General features: G+C 42.6%; 1 protein-coding gene across 6 annotated transcripts in view; it reads left to right on the top strand.

Moving 5' to 3' along the window:
- lrch1 (leucine-rich repeats and calponin homology (CH) domain containing 1) overlaps nt 1-17,096 on the top strand; it is a 261,434-nt gene that overhangs the window by 53,147 nt on the left and 191,191 nt on the right. For all 6 annotated transcript variants that reach the window (XM_084362581.1, XM_084362582.1, XM_084362579.1 and 3 more), the window contains exons 2-3: nt 6,315-6,459; nt 14,840-14,966. In XM_084362581.1, coding sequence (XP_084218707.1) covers nt 6,315-6,459; nt 14,840-14,966 — 272 coding nt within the window. The remainder of the gene's footprint in view (nt 1-6,314; nt 6,460-14,839; nt 14,967-17,096) is intronic.

Below are 17,096 nucleotides of genomic sequence, written 5' to 3'. Positions count from 1 at the left end.
GGAGCTGAGGGGAGTGCAGAGGGAGCTGAGATGGAGGATAAGGAGAGGCAAAGACAGCTACAGGAGGAAGCTGGAGAAGCGCCTCACAGGGAGCAACACCAGAGAGGTTTGGAGAGGCCCTGAAAACCATCTCTGGCCACACAAAGGACAGCGGGAGGGGCCCTGAATCTGGAGACCAGGTCTGGGCAAATGAGTTAAATCTGTTTTTTAACAGATTTGACTGTGCCATTTCCCCCTCCCCCACTCACCAGAGCTCAGACCCTACTGTGCTGTCACACCATCCCCCCGCCTCTCCCTCTAGTACTCCCTCCAGCACACCTCCGCCACCCCCACACCACGCCACCCCCCTCCACTTCCTCCCTGAACGACCGACACACCCCACCCCCGACCCATCTCAACAGGAATCACTCCATGGTCCCATCAACACCCCCAGCCTCCTCATAACAGCAGACCAAGTGAGGAAGGCGCTGAGGAAGACCAAGGTGAAGAAGGCTACTGGCCCTGATGGCATCAACCCCAGACTGCTGAAGGACTGTGCAGATCAGCTCTGTGGAGTTCTCATGCACATTTTCAACCTGAGCCTCAGTCTGGAGAGAGTTCCACTCCTGTGGAAAACATCATGCGTGGTTCCTGTCCCCAAGACTGCGCACCCCAGGGAGCCCAACCACTTCAGGCCAGTGGCTTTGACCTCGCACCTTATGAAGACCATGGAGAGGATTGTTCTCGCCCACCTTCGACACCTTGTGAACAGTGAGATGGACCCCCTGCAGTTTGCTTATCGACCTGGCATTGGTGTGGATGACGCTGTCATCTACCTGCAGCACAGGTCACTTTCACACTTAGAGAGCACCGGGAGCACTGTGAGAGTCATGTTTTTTGACTTCTCCAGTGCTTTCAACACAATCCAACCTTCACTGCTGAGGGTGAAGCTGGAAGGAGCTGGAGTCAACTGCCACCTGGCTGCATGGACCACCGATTACCTCACAAACAGACCGCAGTATGTGAGGCTCCGCGACTGTGTGTCTGATGTGGTAGTCTGCAGCACGGGAGCTCCACAGGGTACAGTGCTCTCTCCTTTCCTCCTTACACTCTACACGTCAGACTTCAGTTACAACACGGACAGCTGTCACCTCTAGAAGTTCTCCGACGATACAGCCATCGTTGCACGTGTGGCAGAGGGGAACGATCTGGAGTACAGGAAGGTCATCACCAACTTTGTCGCCCGGTGTGAACTGAACCACCTGCGCATCAATGCCAATAAGACAAAGGAGGTGGTGATCGATTTCAGGAGGAAGGGTCCTCAAACTGCACCGGTGAACATCCAGGGTTTGGACATTGAGATCGTAGAGGAGTACAAATACCTGGGTGGTCATATAAACAATAAACTGGACTGGACACACAACACAGATGTCCTGTTCAAGAAGGGCCAAAGTTGTCTCCATCTATTGAGGAGACTGAGGTCCTTTGGTGTGTGCAGGTCACTAAAAACTTTCTATGACTCTGTGGTAGCATCAGTGATCTTCTACGCTGTGGTCTGCTTGGGCTGTGGAAGCTCAGAGAGGGACAGGACGAGACTCAATAAGCTGGTCAAGAGGGCTGGCTCAGTCTCGGACTGTCCTTTGGACTCCATTGAGGAGGTGGGTGAGAGGAGGATGTTAGCCAAGCTGACATCTATTATGGACAACCCCTCTCACCCCCTACATGAGACTGTGGGGGCCCTAAGCAGCTCCTTCAGTAACAGACTGCTCCACCCACGGTGCAAAACAGAACGCTACCGCAGGTCGTTCATTCCATCTGAAGTCAGACTGTACAACACCACAAACTCCTAAACGTAGCACCATAAGCACCTTAACACCACCATATCTTGCACTATTACCACTTCTACCTCCGCCATTCTGTGTAATTATTGTGTAATTACTGTGTGCAATAATACCTTGTTAATACCTTTTTATTTTATTTCATTTTTCTACACATTTATATTTTCTGTCTCTTATTTAAATCCTTTTTAGTATTTTAAGTCTACTTGTTTTATGTCCTCTGTACCTATTGGATGTCTGTCTACCTGCTGGTGTATTTATTGTATGTCTGTTCTACCTGCTGCTGTAACGAGTAAATTTCCCCGATGTGGGATAAATAAAAGTCTAAAGTAAAGTAAAGTAACATTGGTACCCATCTACCAAGCATCAATGATATCTGTGAAGTGAGATGTCTGCACAGATCCCAAACGATACTAAATGACAACATCCACCCCAGCCACAGTCTGTTCACCCTGCTGCCATCCCGAAAAAAGATTTTAAAAAAGTCTCCGCTGCAAAACCACCAGACTACAGAGCAGCTTCATTCCTCAGGCTTTTACACTCATCCCCCACACTCCATTTTATAAAATAGATTTTGTTTTTTCTGTGAATGTAACATAAAATGTTTACATTACATTACACATGTTTACATTGTTGATATGGCGGCGGCGCGCATTGATGCAGCGGCCCCTATAGGGATCAGCGAGCGTGAAAGTTTTGGGTGTCCTACCTATCCCAGACGTTCAGGAAAGTGTGATGTGAATGTATGTGTGTGTGAGGGGGTACATGTGTATCTCCTTGTCTGAGTCTCTCCTTCAAAGTTCTTAGCTCGCCATCTGTCACAACCAGGATCTCGTCCTGGTCCTCGGATTTTCCCGTCCTCTCAAAAAACCTGACCTATAAACAAGGTCATATTCATTACACTCTATTCTCAGATGCATCATTAAGGGTTTAAATGTCAAAAATGCAAAATATTGCATCAAACCTCACACACAAATCTTCCATCTTATCAAATCTCAAATCTTCAGTTTCTGTTGTACAACATTCAATAATTACAAACAAACAAAAATTACCCTCTTTACTTTAAACTCACAGTTGAAATGAAATAAATTCCTTCAATAATTTGCATTTACAAAATAAAATACAATTGTGCTCTCATATGATGTATCAAATTACTTTTTAAATTTGCAATAGGAAAACAAAACAGACTTCCCTTTAGTATATACATCGGCATAAAATAATAGACCCAATATACTCAGTATACACATGCACAAAACATTGCACCATTATTCACCTCAGTTCACTTTCATAGACTTTAATACCACCACTGCTTTCTTTAGCACACTGAGAAACAACAAGAAAAATAGCATCAGAGCAGCTAAAGAAACACGTTTCTCACCGTTTCTCTGTATTTTAAAGCCGAGCATGTTGATGACGGAGCTGGCAATGGCTCACCAAATGGAAATTAGCCTGCGACACATGGAGCTAGCATTAGCATGGACAATGACGGTAAGTATCAGCGAACATTTACATTTATGTAGCCTCTAATTGGCTGTTGAGGGCTAGGTCCCCCCACGTGGGGTCATGTGAACTGAGTGGTGCATTCAAATGCAATAGGGTATTTAGAACTTTGCCGATGTAAACAAATAAAAACAAAGAAAATAAATACTCTCTCTCTTCTGGTCTCATCTAATTGTGTGTTTTTACACCTGGGCTACACTAGGCTAAAGGCTAACCCTCCAGACCAGCAGTTCCATCGCTCCTACTCTCCAACGTCTCGTTTCTCTCAACAGACGTAGCTCATCCAGCTTGTTGTCGCTCCCTCGACAACAAGCCAACCAATGGAAAGCGGGAGGCCCGGATAGCATACCGTGACGTGTGCTCAGAACCTGCGCTGGTGAGCTAGCGGATGTCCTGACTGACATCTTCAACATCTCCCTCAGTCAGGCCTTCATCCCCAGATGCTTCAAAACACCGACTATAATACCAGTAGCAAAGAAATTAGTTACGAATTAGAATGACTATTGCCCCGTTGCACTGACACCAATTGTGATGAAGTGTTTTGAGCGGCTTGTCAAACTACACATCACAGCCAGCCTCCCTGCATCAAATGACCCACACCAGTTTGCTTATCGTCCCAATCGCTCCACAGAGGATGCAATATCCACCACTTTGCATTCAGTCATCACCCATCTGTACCAGAAAGACACCTACGCCAGAATCCTGTACATTGATTTCAGCTCAGCATTTAATACCATCATCCCCCAGAGACTAATGGACAAACTCCTCCAACTCGGCCTGAACACCGCCACACGTCTCTGGATCTGGGACTTTCTGACGGAGAGACCTCTGTCTGTCTGTCCGTGTCAGAAATAACACCTCCAACTCCATCACGCTGAGCACTGGATCTCCTCAAGGCTGTGTACTCAGTCCATTGTTGTTTACACTGCCAACACACAACTGTGCATCCAGACACGAGGGAAACCAGATCATCAAGTTCGCGGATGACACCACAGTGGTGGGACTTCATAGAAATGAGTAATCAATGTACAGAGAAGTTAAACACCTAGAGAGTTGGTGCAGAGAAAATAATCTGGTGCTCAATGCGGACAAAATGAAGAAGATGATTATCGACTTCTGGAGGTCTCAGCCTGAGCGTGCTCCTCTCAGCATCAGTGGCCGCACAGTGGAGAGAGTGGAGAACATTAAGTTCCTCGGAGTGCAGATCTCACAGGACCTAAGCTGGAATAAGAACACCTCAGGGATCACTAAACGGGCCCAGCAGAGACTGTACTTCCTGAGGAAGCTGAAACAAGCCTCTCTCCCCATCAACATCCTCGGGACCTTCTATAGTGGTGTGGTGGAGAGCGTTCTGACATATTGTATCTCGACATGGTACTCCAGCTGCAATATGTCAGAGAATAGTTAGAGGAGCTGAGAGGGTCATCAGAGTTTCCCTCCCCTCTGTCCAAGAACTCTTCCTAAACCGCTGCAGGAGCAGGGCACTGAACATCGTCAGGGACCCCTTCCACCCTCTCCACACATTCTTTGAACTGCTCCCATCAGCGAAACGGTTCCGGAGTCGAAAAGGCAGAACAAACAGACTAATCAACAGCTTCCTTCCACAAGCTGTTAGATTGTTGAACTGCTGATCTGGAGCATGCCCACTACTGCACTTCATGAGCCTTAGTCATAGTTTTAGTTTAAAATTATTATAGCAATATATTGTGTGTATTTATTGTGTTTGTGTTATGGGATCCCAGAGAAACGCAATCTCATTTTTGATGCACTGCTTTTGTTGGTACAGCTAAATGACAATAAAGCTTTTGATTGATTTTGAAAAAGGATTATTAAATTTACATTGCACCTTGTACCAGCACAATCATACAATCTCTTTTCTGTTCATTCATTGCTGTCTGGTTTGGATCGACCACAAAACAGGACAGGAACAGACTAAATCAGATAGTGAGCATCACAGAGGAAACCATTGGTGCCAACCTGCCCTCCATTCAGGACATATCCAGAGTTTCCAGGAAATGTAACTGCGGACCCATCATACCCTAGACAAAACCTTGTTCTCACTTCTTCCCTCTTCTAGGCGCTACAGAACACTGGCCATCACTGATGGACAATGAAATGTGTCATACAGCTTCAGTAACTAATAATTGTTTTAAACATGTACACTACCAGTCAAAAGTTTGGACACACCTTCATATAAAATATAAATCATATTCTGGTTTGTTTAACACTTTTTTGTTTACTACATAATTCCATATGTGTTCCTTCATAATTTGGATGTATTCAGTATTGATCTACAATGTAGAAAATAAATATAAAAGAAAAAACATTTAATGAGAAGGTGTGTCCAAACTTTTGACTGGTAGTGTACATATCATACATCACTGTCGATATAAATCCTGCACACTGTATATACTGTATGTAAACATGTATGCACACACTGTAAATAAGCACACACTTCATATACTTTATCCATTCCATATATATTTCTTTACACTATTTGTATAATTTACAATTTACAGAAACATTTGACATGTTTACAGGCATTGTATGTTGTCGATTAATGTTACTTTTTATATATACAGTATTTTTAGTTACACCTACATATATATAACTTTTTTGCTGTATGTATACATCAGTATTGTGTTTATTTTATATTTGTTTAGCTCTGTTATCCTTGAATAGCTCTATCCATGTTTATCTCTATTTCTATTGGACTTGTATGTAAAACCAGTGTTAGATTCCTTTGATTTGTACACGTACTTGGTTAATAAAGCAGATTCTAATTCTGATGCTGATTATGAATTTCATTTGAATGAATTGCGTATGACTTTGAAATTGCCGTAGTTGGTTTGGGCACAGCAAAGGTCTGGTCACAACAATGAACCAATATAGTGTCCATAAAGATCAATTTGTAAAAAGTATCTCTTTGTAACATTGTTGATTGAATTATTTTATACTACTACTAATTATACTATACTGCTACTTTTGTCTCTGCAGACTTATCAAAGAACAGACTGACTGACATCCCCTCAGAGGTCTGCCACCTGGTTGCCTTGGAGACACTAAACCTGTATCACAACTGCATCAGGACCATTCCAGACAGCATCATCAGCCTACAGTCACTTACCTCCTTAAATCTCAGGTAGACACATTCACACTCATTCACACTTGGTGTCAATGGTGTCTTACAGTGCAAGAGACTAGAGTAGGGTGCCTTTTTTCACTGTCTCTGTTCCAGGGAGAACGTTTATATTTTAAGAGGGCATTGCATTCTGGGTATGATGCAGGGATGTTGCTTGTGATACTAGCTAATCTGTCCAGTATCTCTGAAACAGTATTTTCTGAACTGATGCATATTTTGTATGCAAAATTGCCAGTAAGTTTTGTTTACTCTTGCAGGCCTTATTGGTCATCAGACAGGAAATGTCTCTGTACTTTGCAGCAGAGGTTAGCCAGATGTCTGAACACAAAAAAAAAAAAAAGTACAGTATGTGTAGTGTAACTGTAATCCTTACTTAAGGCCGATGGTAGTCGGTAGATGGTAGAGTTTTCCACTTGTTAGTGCTGCATTGTGACTGTTTACCTGCATGCTCCTGTAATACAAACTGTAGTGCTTTTGCTCTCATACACTATATATATTAATAAAACATATGAATATGTTGAAAAATCAGTTTAATTAATTCAGGATACAACTCTCACAATAACACGGACTAAGAGACTGGTAAAAAGTTTCAGAAACACTGAAGTATGAAGTGTTACAGTTAAAGAATAATCATGATTTATTTAAACTGCTGCCTTATTTTTGTACTTAATTAACTCTGTGTTATATTTGATGGCCAAGACTATACAAGACGACCCAAGTTGAAATGAGCTAGAATTATCATTTAATTTGATTATACCAGTGGCTCAAATGTTTTGTTGTCCATTCTGTTTTCGCCATGAACCATGAACCATGAACCATATGCCATGTACCATGTGTCATGGTTATGTTTGTTTATTTTTGTCTTTGTCAGATTTGTGCCCCAATACTTGGAGCACATCAGACTGAATCACAGTGACAAAGCAAAAGAGAGAAAAGAACACAGGGCAGCCACTGTCCCTAAAAACTGTGGATTGTCAGTCATTGTCCCCCCTGTAAAAAAATTGAAAATATCCTGCCTTTATTGCATATCTAACCGAGGGAAGGTTGGGCTCTTCCTTTTACCAGTGCTCTGCTGTTGATGGGGACATGGCTGTGTGTTTGCGGTGTACCAAAGATGCTGCAGAGTGAATGGCAAAAAAATGCCACGTGTCAATGTGCAGAGCTGACATTGGACTGCTGGTAAACTCAGAAAACCTTAAGTGCACACACATAGACACATACAGCTGACACACCTTGTCTTGCCCCTTACATACGCTGTCCTGTATTCTGTCACGTGTGTGTCTAAAGTTCAGTGTGTTTCCTGCTTTCTCAACTGTGTCATTTCTGTGAGACTCTCACACTGCCGGTGAATGGGACAAAACAAGGTTCAAGGTGATTTATTTGTCATTACACAACACAGTGTAGCATAACGAAAGTTTCTACCTGAATGCTACTAAATCTTTGTGCATATATACAGTTATTTAGGCTATAAACATATATACATTTATTTATAAACACAAATACACCCAGGAATTAATTCTAGTAGTGCATTTTTTTAATTTACGTCTTGGTGAATGTAAACATAGGCAACAAGGTGGTCATGATAAAATGGTCAGCATCTTGACATCAAACGTTTGACATCAGGTGACCACTGTCCATCAACTTTGAATGTGAGTGAGCATCAAAAATCAATGATGTGTCCACCTCTCCTCATCCTGCGCATTGTCTGCTCAGAACACAGTCTGCCTGCTGAGAGCAGTTCATGTTGATGTTGTGGTGGAGACAGGTCTCTGGAAAGATGTGGGCACAACAGTCTCTCAACTCCTGTTGTTTGGTGCGCCAGAGTCCCATTTCATCCATTAACTTTTCCTGCGACAAGATATCAACCAGAAGCAGCCTTAAATCCAAGCTGGATTATCATGGCCTACTATCCTTGATCTCTTCCACTACCTCCCTGGGCCAGTCCGACTGTTCAGGTTGCATGGATGAAAAATGCTGTGAGCAGTGATCGCTGCTCTTAATCCAAACCTACACTTTCTTCTCCAATGCTGATGCATTTATATATCTGCCACTGACAATTTGTGTTTTGGCTAACAATGCAAAAGAAAAAACAGTTATAAACAATGTTGAGAGTATATAACAAGGGCGGTGTGTATGAGACAAGATGTGGAATGGTGGTCTCTTACAATCTGTAGGTTCTGGATGGATACTGGGCATGAGAGCACATTATGGATGACGAGTAACAATACTTTACTGGGTGGATACATGGTTGATTATTTTGAGGTATTCTGGAGAGGTAAAATCATGCACATAAATAGATCCCAAAATATAAAAACATGCATGTAGGGAAGCAGAAGCCCTCAGGAGGCCGGGGGGGGGGGGGGGAAGAAAGAAGCCCTTGGGAGGTTGGCAACGAAGGTGGAAGCCAGGACCAGAGCCTAGAATCTTGACACCATAGCATGGGGCTGGCAGCGGGGTTGCAGGACTTGAGGGAGGGGCAGGGGTTGGCTGGGCCGCTGCGGAGGAGCCAGAAGCAGGGGTCGCCTGGGCTGCAGTGGATGAGCAGTGTTGGGCAGTAGCATCACTACAAGTAGTGGCGTTACTAGTTTAACTACATTTCTCAGTAGCGTGGTGGTAGCATCGCTGTTTTCTGAATCAAATAGCTTTTTAGTAGCTGAGCTCGTTTATTGACCAAGTAGTGCGGCAGCGTCCACACAAGCTACATTCTTACAAACATCTCTGAAGCTCAGCTCAGTGGAGCTTTCTGCTGCTGTCTGAACTTAAAGGATCAGTCAGTGACGTCACCGCCATACACAGCCGTGTATGTGGAGCCGACAGAAGCACTTCTGTATGACGGTGACATCACGGACCATTCCTTGGGCTGATGCCTACAACTTCTCTGCTACAGGGGAATACAGACAGGTGAGCTTAAGTGAGTTATGTTACTTGATGATAAGATGGCAGAGGGTGAGGAGGACGGAGACAAATTGATCCCAAGGGAGTTGCCGGGCCATACCTCGAGAAATACATGAGTTTGAATGAAACAACAGAGAAAAATATGTGTTCAGGTGCTTGCTGTGCAACCCCAAGAAGAAGCTGCTCTCAAAAGACAAACTTAAATTAAAGCTGCAAGCAGCGATGAACGGACCCTCGCAGTCCAAGCGCGTTGGGGCATGCTGCTGTCATGGCGGGGCATGCTGTCGCTACATGCTGCTGTCGCTACATGCTGCTGTCGGGGCTCGTTCATGCAACAACTTCCATTGAGGAATGAAAAATCAAGGCAGTGAAGCTATTGTTTCGTCATTTAGCAATAAAAGCGCTCCCTATTGGTCGATTTGCACCAAATATTTCACAAACCGTCATCGGGCCATGGAACACAATGAAAAAAACTTTAGTGCTAATGGGACTGTATTTCATTAAGATATGGAAGACTGTCTGTGTGACCACAATGTGCAGGAAATTGTTGTTTCATATTTTGGCCGTTGTTTGGACAATCACAATTATTTAAGTAAGTTTTTGTCAGGAGCGTCCACAGATGCTGTGTGCAAAGTTTGGTGAAAATGGGAGAAATTGGCTGGGAGGAGTTGGAAAAAGGAGGTTTGCGACATTTAACGAATTTGAGAATGGAATTGTGGCGTGAAAGTGGGCGTGGCCTATATCAGACAATTCAGCTGTATGCAGGGAACACATAGATATGAGGTTTAACAATGTGTGCCATATTATGTGGGAGTTATTGGGCAAAAATAGTTTTGTATTGATAATAGTGCCACCTGCCGGTCATATTTGGTGTGTGAGTTACAGGTGCCAGTCTATACCAGCCCTATCAATTTCATATCCATAAGTGTTATGGTGTGGGCACAGTGGCAAATATAAAATTAGACTGCCACCAGAGCGCCACCTGGTGGCGGATCGGTAAAACCATTAACAGATATCCTCAGGAGTGCATTGACAATAATTCGACCAAGTTTCGTATTAATCTGAGCAATTGATTTTGAGATATAAAATACTTAAATTTAAAGAGCGGCACCTAGTGGTCATCCACACAGATTTTGCACAGAGCCTGAGGGGCTCATGGGGAAGTAGTATCCTGAGTTTCATGTCTTTCGGACAAAGCAATGTGGAGATATGCCACACTTCCTGTTTTGAAGGAAATTTGTAGGAAGTTGTTATTTAAGAAGTTGAGTATTCTTTGGAATATCAAAATTCTTTTAATAACTTGTCAGGAGGGTCCACAGATGCTGTGTGCAAAGTTTGGTGCAAATCGGTGAAATTGCCTGGGAGGAGTTCGAAAAAGTAGGTTTGCGACCTTTCGCGAGCTAGCCAAAAAACGGTAGGCGGATATGGGCGTGGCCTATATCAGGAGATTCAGCACAATTCACTGAAGGCGTGGATATAAGGTTTTTGAATGTGCGACAAAGTATGTGGGAGTTATAAGCCAAAACGCACTTTCCTTGATTACAGCGCCACCTAGTGATGGAAATTCACAACGACAACAGATTATAAAATGTTTCGGCAGGTGTGACATATATTCCAAGTTTGGTGAGTTTTGGGGTATGTTCAGGCAGTGAAAAATGCGATCATTTGGGACAAAAAATGCTCACTACAAAAACAATAGGGTCCTTGCAGGTTCCCTGCTCGGGCCCGAAAATGAATAATAATCATTCGAAAAACAATAGGGTCCTTGCAGGTTCCCTGCTCGGTCCCTAATAACTAATAAATAATCATTACAAAAACAATAGGGTCCTTGCAGGTTCCCTGCTCGGGCCCTAATAATAATAATAATCATTACAAAAACAATAGGGGCCTTGCAGGTTCCCTGCTCGGGCCCTAATAATTATTAGAAAAACAATAGGGACCTCGCAGGTTTTCTGCTCGGGCCCTAAAAATGACAATAAATAAAATAATCCTTACAAAAACAATAGGGTCCTTACAGGTTCCCTGCTCGGGCCCTAATAATCATTACAAAAACAATAGGGTCCTTGCAGGTTCCCTGCTCGGGCCCTTATAATGATCACTACAAAAACAATAGGGTCCTTGCAGGTTCCCTGCTCGGGCCCTAATAATCATTAGAAAAACAATAGGGACCTCGTAGGTTTCCTGCTCGGGCCCTAATAAATAATCTGAGCAAATTCAAATTCAATTATACTTTTATTGATTGTTATTATTACTATTACATTTGAGTAATTATTGTTTTTTTCCTTGTCTTTTTTCTGTGAATCTGTTATGGCGCCCCTGGCCAAGGCCCTTGACGTACTACAGTCCGATATAATGGCTTACACAGGAGTGTTGTTGCCAACAATCTTGATTCTTCTCAAGAAGATGGAGCGGATGAAGCATGAGACCAACCTACATCACTGTTTCCCACTGGTAGATGCCATCATCAATGGGGTGAAGCAGAGGTTTGGATACATTTTTCATGATGCAAGGTTGCTCATAGCTTCTGCAGTTCATCCTATGTTCAGATTGGCCTACATCCCCAGTAGAAAAAAGGCTGATGTTGTGTCAAACCTGAAAGCAGAAGTAAACCAGCTTCAAACGCAATCTCCAGATGATCACATGCAGACAGATGGCGAGGACCCAACTGTTGACAGTGATGAAGTAACTTGATACTTCCCATCACTGAAAACAACAGTTCTGAATGAAGTGGACAGCTACTTGTAGTCAACTGAAACCAACCTTGTCAATGCATTCCAAAACCTGCCGATGATGAAGAAGATCTTCCTGAAGTACAACACAGGAGTCCCTGCTAGTGCAGCTTGTGAACGACTCTTTAGTGTAGGAAAAGACATATTCCGACCAAAGAGAAACCGTCTTTCCGATGCAAATTTTGAAAAGCTTCTCTTGTGTCATGTGAACAAACACCTCTTGTGAGAAAGATCAGCCTGGCCACCTCATCTTCTAGTGGGGAGGAAACTTTGATATGCAGTGGTAGAAACTTGTTTACATCTCTCTCTCTCTCTCTCTCTCTCTCACTCACACACACACACACACACACACACACTGCTGTGGCTTTTTACTGAGAATGAACACACAAATAAAATGTTTCTCATGCTGCAGGATTTTCAGGAAGTGAATTTGAACCTTTTACTTCAGCAGCAGCTGTTATATGACGTCAGTGATCATTGGTTCATTTGTTATCATTCTTACTGTATACTGATGACAGATCCAACACACAACTCTTCCTGATATTTCACTACAACAGTGGACATAGAAACATTACTTTTTGAATCAGCTTCATGGTAATTGCCTATGAAAGCACAAAGTTAAATGACATGAGAAACGCTATAATAGCCATAAGCAAACAGATATAAACTTTGAACTTGATTCCCAAAAGCCTTACATAAATTGTAAGTGTATAAATATGTCATGTGTTTAAATAAGTTGATAAGAGTTGACCCAGTGTCCTGGACAGCGTTGCACATTATCTTTAATGGCATAGTTCAAAATAAACATTATAGAGCAGTTTGGAGCAGTTCTTTATTCTTTTGCTACTGTGGTTTGAGTTAAGTTATTGAGTTTAGAGTTAACTTGCAGTTTGCCCTGCAAATGTGCCCAAGTTATTGAGCATACCCATGCAAACACAGGTGTTTGCGCGCGCGCACACACACACACACACACACACACACACACACACACACGAACAAACATAGATGAACATACACACACTCAACACCTGCTGTTTGTTACTATGTGGAGCATTTTTTTTTTTTGTTGCCAAATTTTTGTGTTCTGGTTTTGGAGCAATGAGAGCACAGCTTATTGTTTAATAAACATTTGAATGTAACATTTTTGCCTGCTTATCTGTCTGATTGACAGTTTTATTGATCACTGAGATAGCTTTGACTTGGAATGAAGTTGTTCCAAAATAAAAAAATATATAGCTTTGATGTAGTTTAACTACTTTTGCCATGTTGCTGTAGCTTAGCTCACTACACTTTCCAAGTAGCTTGCCCAACACTGCGGATGAGCAGGGGTCGGCCGCACCGCAGATTAGCAGGGTTGGCCTGGCTGCAGCAGAAGGGCCAGGAGCAGGGGTTAGCCACGCCGTCCATTGGAACTAGCAGGATGTCAGCTGGGGCGCCAGGCAGGCTTGGCTTTGAGGCGCCTATGTGCGCTGGTCAGCGGGACCTCCACGGTGCTGGGCTATGTGGCTGAAGCGCTGGGCAGTGGTGACTACGAGCAGCTAGGCAGGAGGCTAGTAGGCTGGTGGCTAGCTTACGCTGAAGCTGACTGGAGGATGACAAAACCAAACCTAGAAGGGACCACAGTCTGGTTTGTAGCAGGTTTGGCTCGAGGCTTGGGGCTTGAGGAAGTCTGTGAAAAAAGAAGGTACAGAGTTTCTCAGCCAGGGCTTTGAGGACATCTTTTTATGTGCCACTGACAAGGCAGCCTATTTCTGCCCCTCATTGGGGGCCTTCCTCTAAATGCCTTTAAGGCATATGAAGTCCTAAAGTAAGTCCAAAAGTTCATCTGTAATGTCTGCTGTGTCATGGTCATGTTTTTGTCAGTTCATACTGTTTATACAAAAGGTTAAATAAAAAGAAGGCAGGAAGGTAGAAACAAAAAGTGAGCTTTAATAAAAAGCCGATTCAAAATCCCAACTCTATATTTAAACAATACAAAATCCAAAAATACCAACCTGCAAGATACAAAAGAAAGCAGGAAGCAGGCAGGGGCAAATCCAGCAATAAAATAAAAAGTTGAAACATTACAAAAACCAAAAGTGTACAAACCAATGAAGGGCTGGAAACACGAGGAACAGGAATACTGACAGGGATACTGACAGGAACAGGAGACCAATATAAAAACGAACAGAATAGAACAGACAGGGGGGTGCTGAAAGAATATGACGGTCGATAACGGTCTGCACTTCTATAGCGCTTTTCCAGTCCTCTCGGACAGCTCAAAGCGCTTTACAATACATGCCACGTTCACCCATTCACACACTGATGCCGGAGGCTGCCATGCAAGGCGCCAGCTGCTCATCAGGAGCAATTTGGGGTTCAGTATCTTGCTCAAGGATACTTCGGCATGTAGCTGGGGGGAGCTGGGATTCGAACCAGTGACCTTCCGGTCGCTAGACGACCCGCTCTGCTTCCTGAGCTACAGCCGCCCCAATACATATGTTTGTCATTCTTGCACTGGGAAAAAAATCCAGGAATCTACTGCCTTTCCATGGGCTACTTATCAGACCTGCCTTTAAAACTCTGGAGCAAAAAAGTTGGCCCAGAACAAGATATACTGCGTATCCCAAAATGATTTAAAAAATCAGGATCCTAGCTGATAAATTTCTTATTGTTTGTTGATTTTTAAAAGGACAGTGCACATCATCAAAAACTTTCACATTAAAAACCATCAATATATGGTTTCCCATGAATGATTTTTGTGTTTATTGTTGCAGTCGTAACCAGCTGGGCTCTCTGCCAGCCTGTCTGTGTGGTTTACCTCTGAGAGTTCTCAACGCCAGCAACAACAAGCTGATCTGGCTGCCAGAGACCATCGGACAGCTGCACAGACTCATGGAGCTGGTAATACTTTTATCTTTCACTGTGTTACAGTATGGCTGCATGTGTACGTGAGAAGGGTACTTATGTGTATAACACAAGAGGGTTGGTCACATCGCTCAGCTTGTTGTTGTTGTTGAGCAGCCACTCGCTGTTATACTGTTTTCTGCTACAAGGTGGCTGAACTGCTGCAGTGCACTTCAACTGTTATTTTCCATCTTTTGTCAGATTAACATTTTTTACATGGTTCTAGGTAAATTCTAAGTTCATATTTTATGTGAGGCACTTACTTCATGTAATTTATTTGTTGTAAAGTATTTTGAGCTGCATCTCTTGGATATTTGACAAATTACATTATTACATTATTGTAGCACACAGACAGTGGTGCTCTTGGACACATACTTTGAGGGCATTCAATTTACATGTGCACATTGCACAGCAGAGATTTGTCACGACAGAAATGAAAGGGACACTGTTGCTATTTTTTAATACACAGGAATACTGTTTTACTGTACTACTGCCCAACCCTATATCACATGTGTAATGTTTTTGTTTTGTTTGTTTTTGTTTGTGCTATAACAGTGATTGCTTTTGGAAGAAAGACATATTTAACACAAATTTTAATAAATAATGCTTGATGTAGCTTTAAGGTGGAAGATAGTATTACATAGATTTTCATACTTGCAGTGGAATAATTTTTTAGGTCTTTCACTTAAAGGTGCTATATGTAGCTTTAGCAGTAATTACAATACAATGCCAAATTAGTACTGCATACTGTCTGTAAAGGGTTCATATCTACTTTAAACCATGCTATGGACAGGGCCGTAGCCAGGATTTTTGAAATAGCGAGGTCAACATTCCTCTCCTCCTGTCTCTGTCCCTTCAACCTCTTCATCTCTCTCTCCTGTCTCATCCTCTGTTTAAAATGAAAAGTCTAAGTATACTACTGAGTCATGATAACTATAATTTGACCTAATATTTAATGCCATGTTTAGTCACATTATTACTGACCCATCCAAACATCCAAATAATATTATTGATGGATAATTCATACTGTGACTGAACATGGCCTTAAAATATTCTGATTCATTGAATGTCCTTTCATTTTTCAGCCTAGGCTACATTTACAGTAGGTTACAGTTTAGCATCTCTATTGGCTATCTGTTGCATCTGTAGGCTCGTTCACTATTATTCTCATTCTCTTAGCTTATTACAATTCTCACCTTTCCTCCTCTTTGCCTGATCATCCTCTGCCTTTCTTGCTGCAACAAATGATAACTTGGATTGATGCAGCCTCTTACCACTACGTTGCATCTTTGCTCCTTCTAAAACTAGACCTGCTGTCACATCGCGACCGTGTTTACTTTCGGTTTTAATGAAACGAACCTTAAGGAAAAAAATACCGAGGACATGACCTCGGTGTCCTCAATGGTGGCTATGGCCCTGGCTATGGAATTACAACAGTATCGCAATTGCAAACTATCACCTGCTGCTGAGAGAAAATTGGTCAGGATGGTCAAGAGTCAACCAAAAACAACCAAAAAGCAAGTCTGCAATGAATTCGAAGCTGCTTGAAGGCAGATGTCAGTTTCCACAGTCAAGCATGTTTTGCATTACCATGAGCTGAGAGACTGCTGTGCAAGACAGAAACCCTTGATCCGGACGCTGCATCTTAAAGCTCGATAGAAGTTTGCTGCTGATCACATGGACAAAGAAAAAACCTTCTGGAGGAAAGTTCTGTGGTCAGATGAAACAAAAAATGTGTTGTTTGGCCACAATAACCAGCAGTATGTTTATTTTACATTTTCACTGTAGCAGAACAAAGTTTGCTCTCAGATTTCTGCACACACCTGACTGCGTGGTCTAACAGAAATCTAACAGCATGAGAAATTACATTTATATAACTGCAATAACAAACAAGAAAAAAAACATTTTTTAGCTCTTTTACTATAATAGTTTGTCCCATTGTTGTTAAATCATTAGCCATATTACTTTCCCTTCCATGCAGTACTGTTGGAAAAACAAAACGCCGAAGCATAATATTGATGATGGTAGATAATGTTTAAATATGCTTGGTTGTATCTGAAGTATTTGGTTTGAATATTTCACTGGGTGTGGGTGGTTACAAGACACATGAACTATTACGCTCAGGTG

This window comes from Pagrus pagrus (assembly GCF_965226575.1).
Source record: "Pagrus pagrus genome assembly, chromosome: 9".
Lineage (NCBI taxonomy): Eukaryota > Metazoa > Chordata > Actinopteri > Spariformes > Sparidae > Pagrus > Pagrus pagrus.
This window is presented reverse-complemented; position numbering and strand designations above follow the sequence as displayed.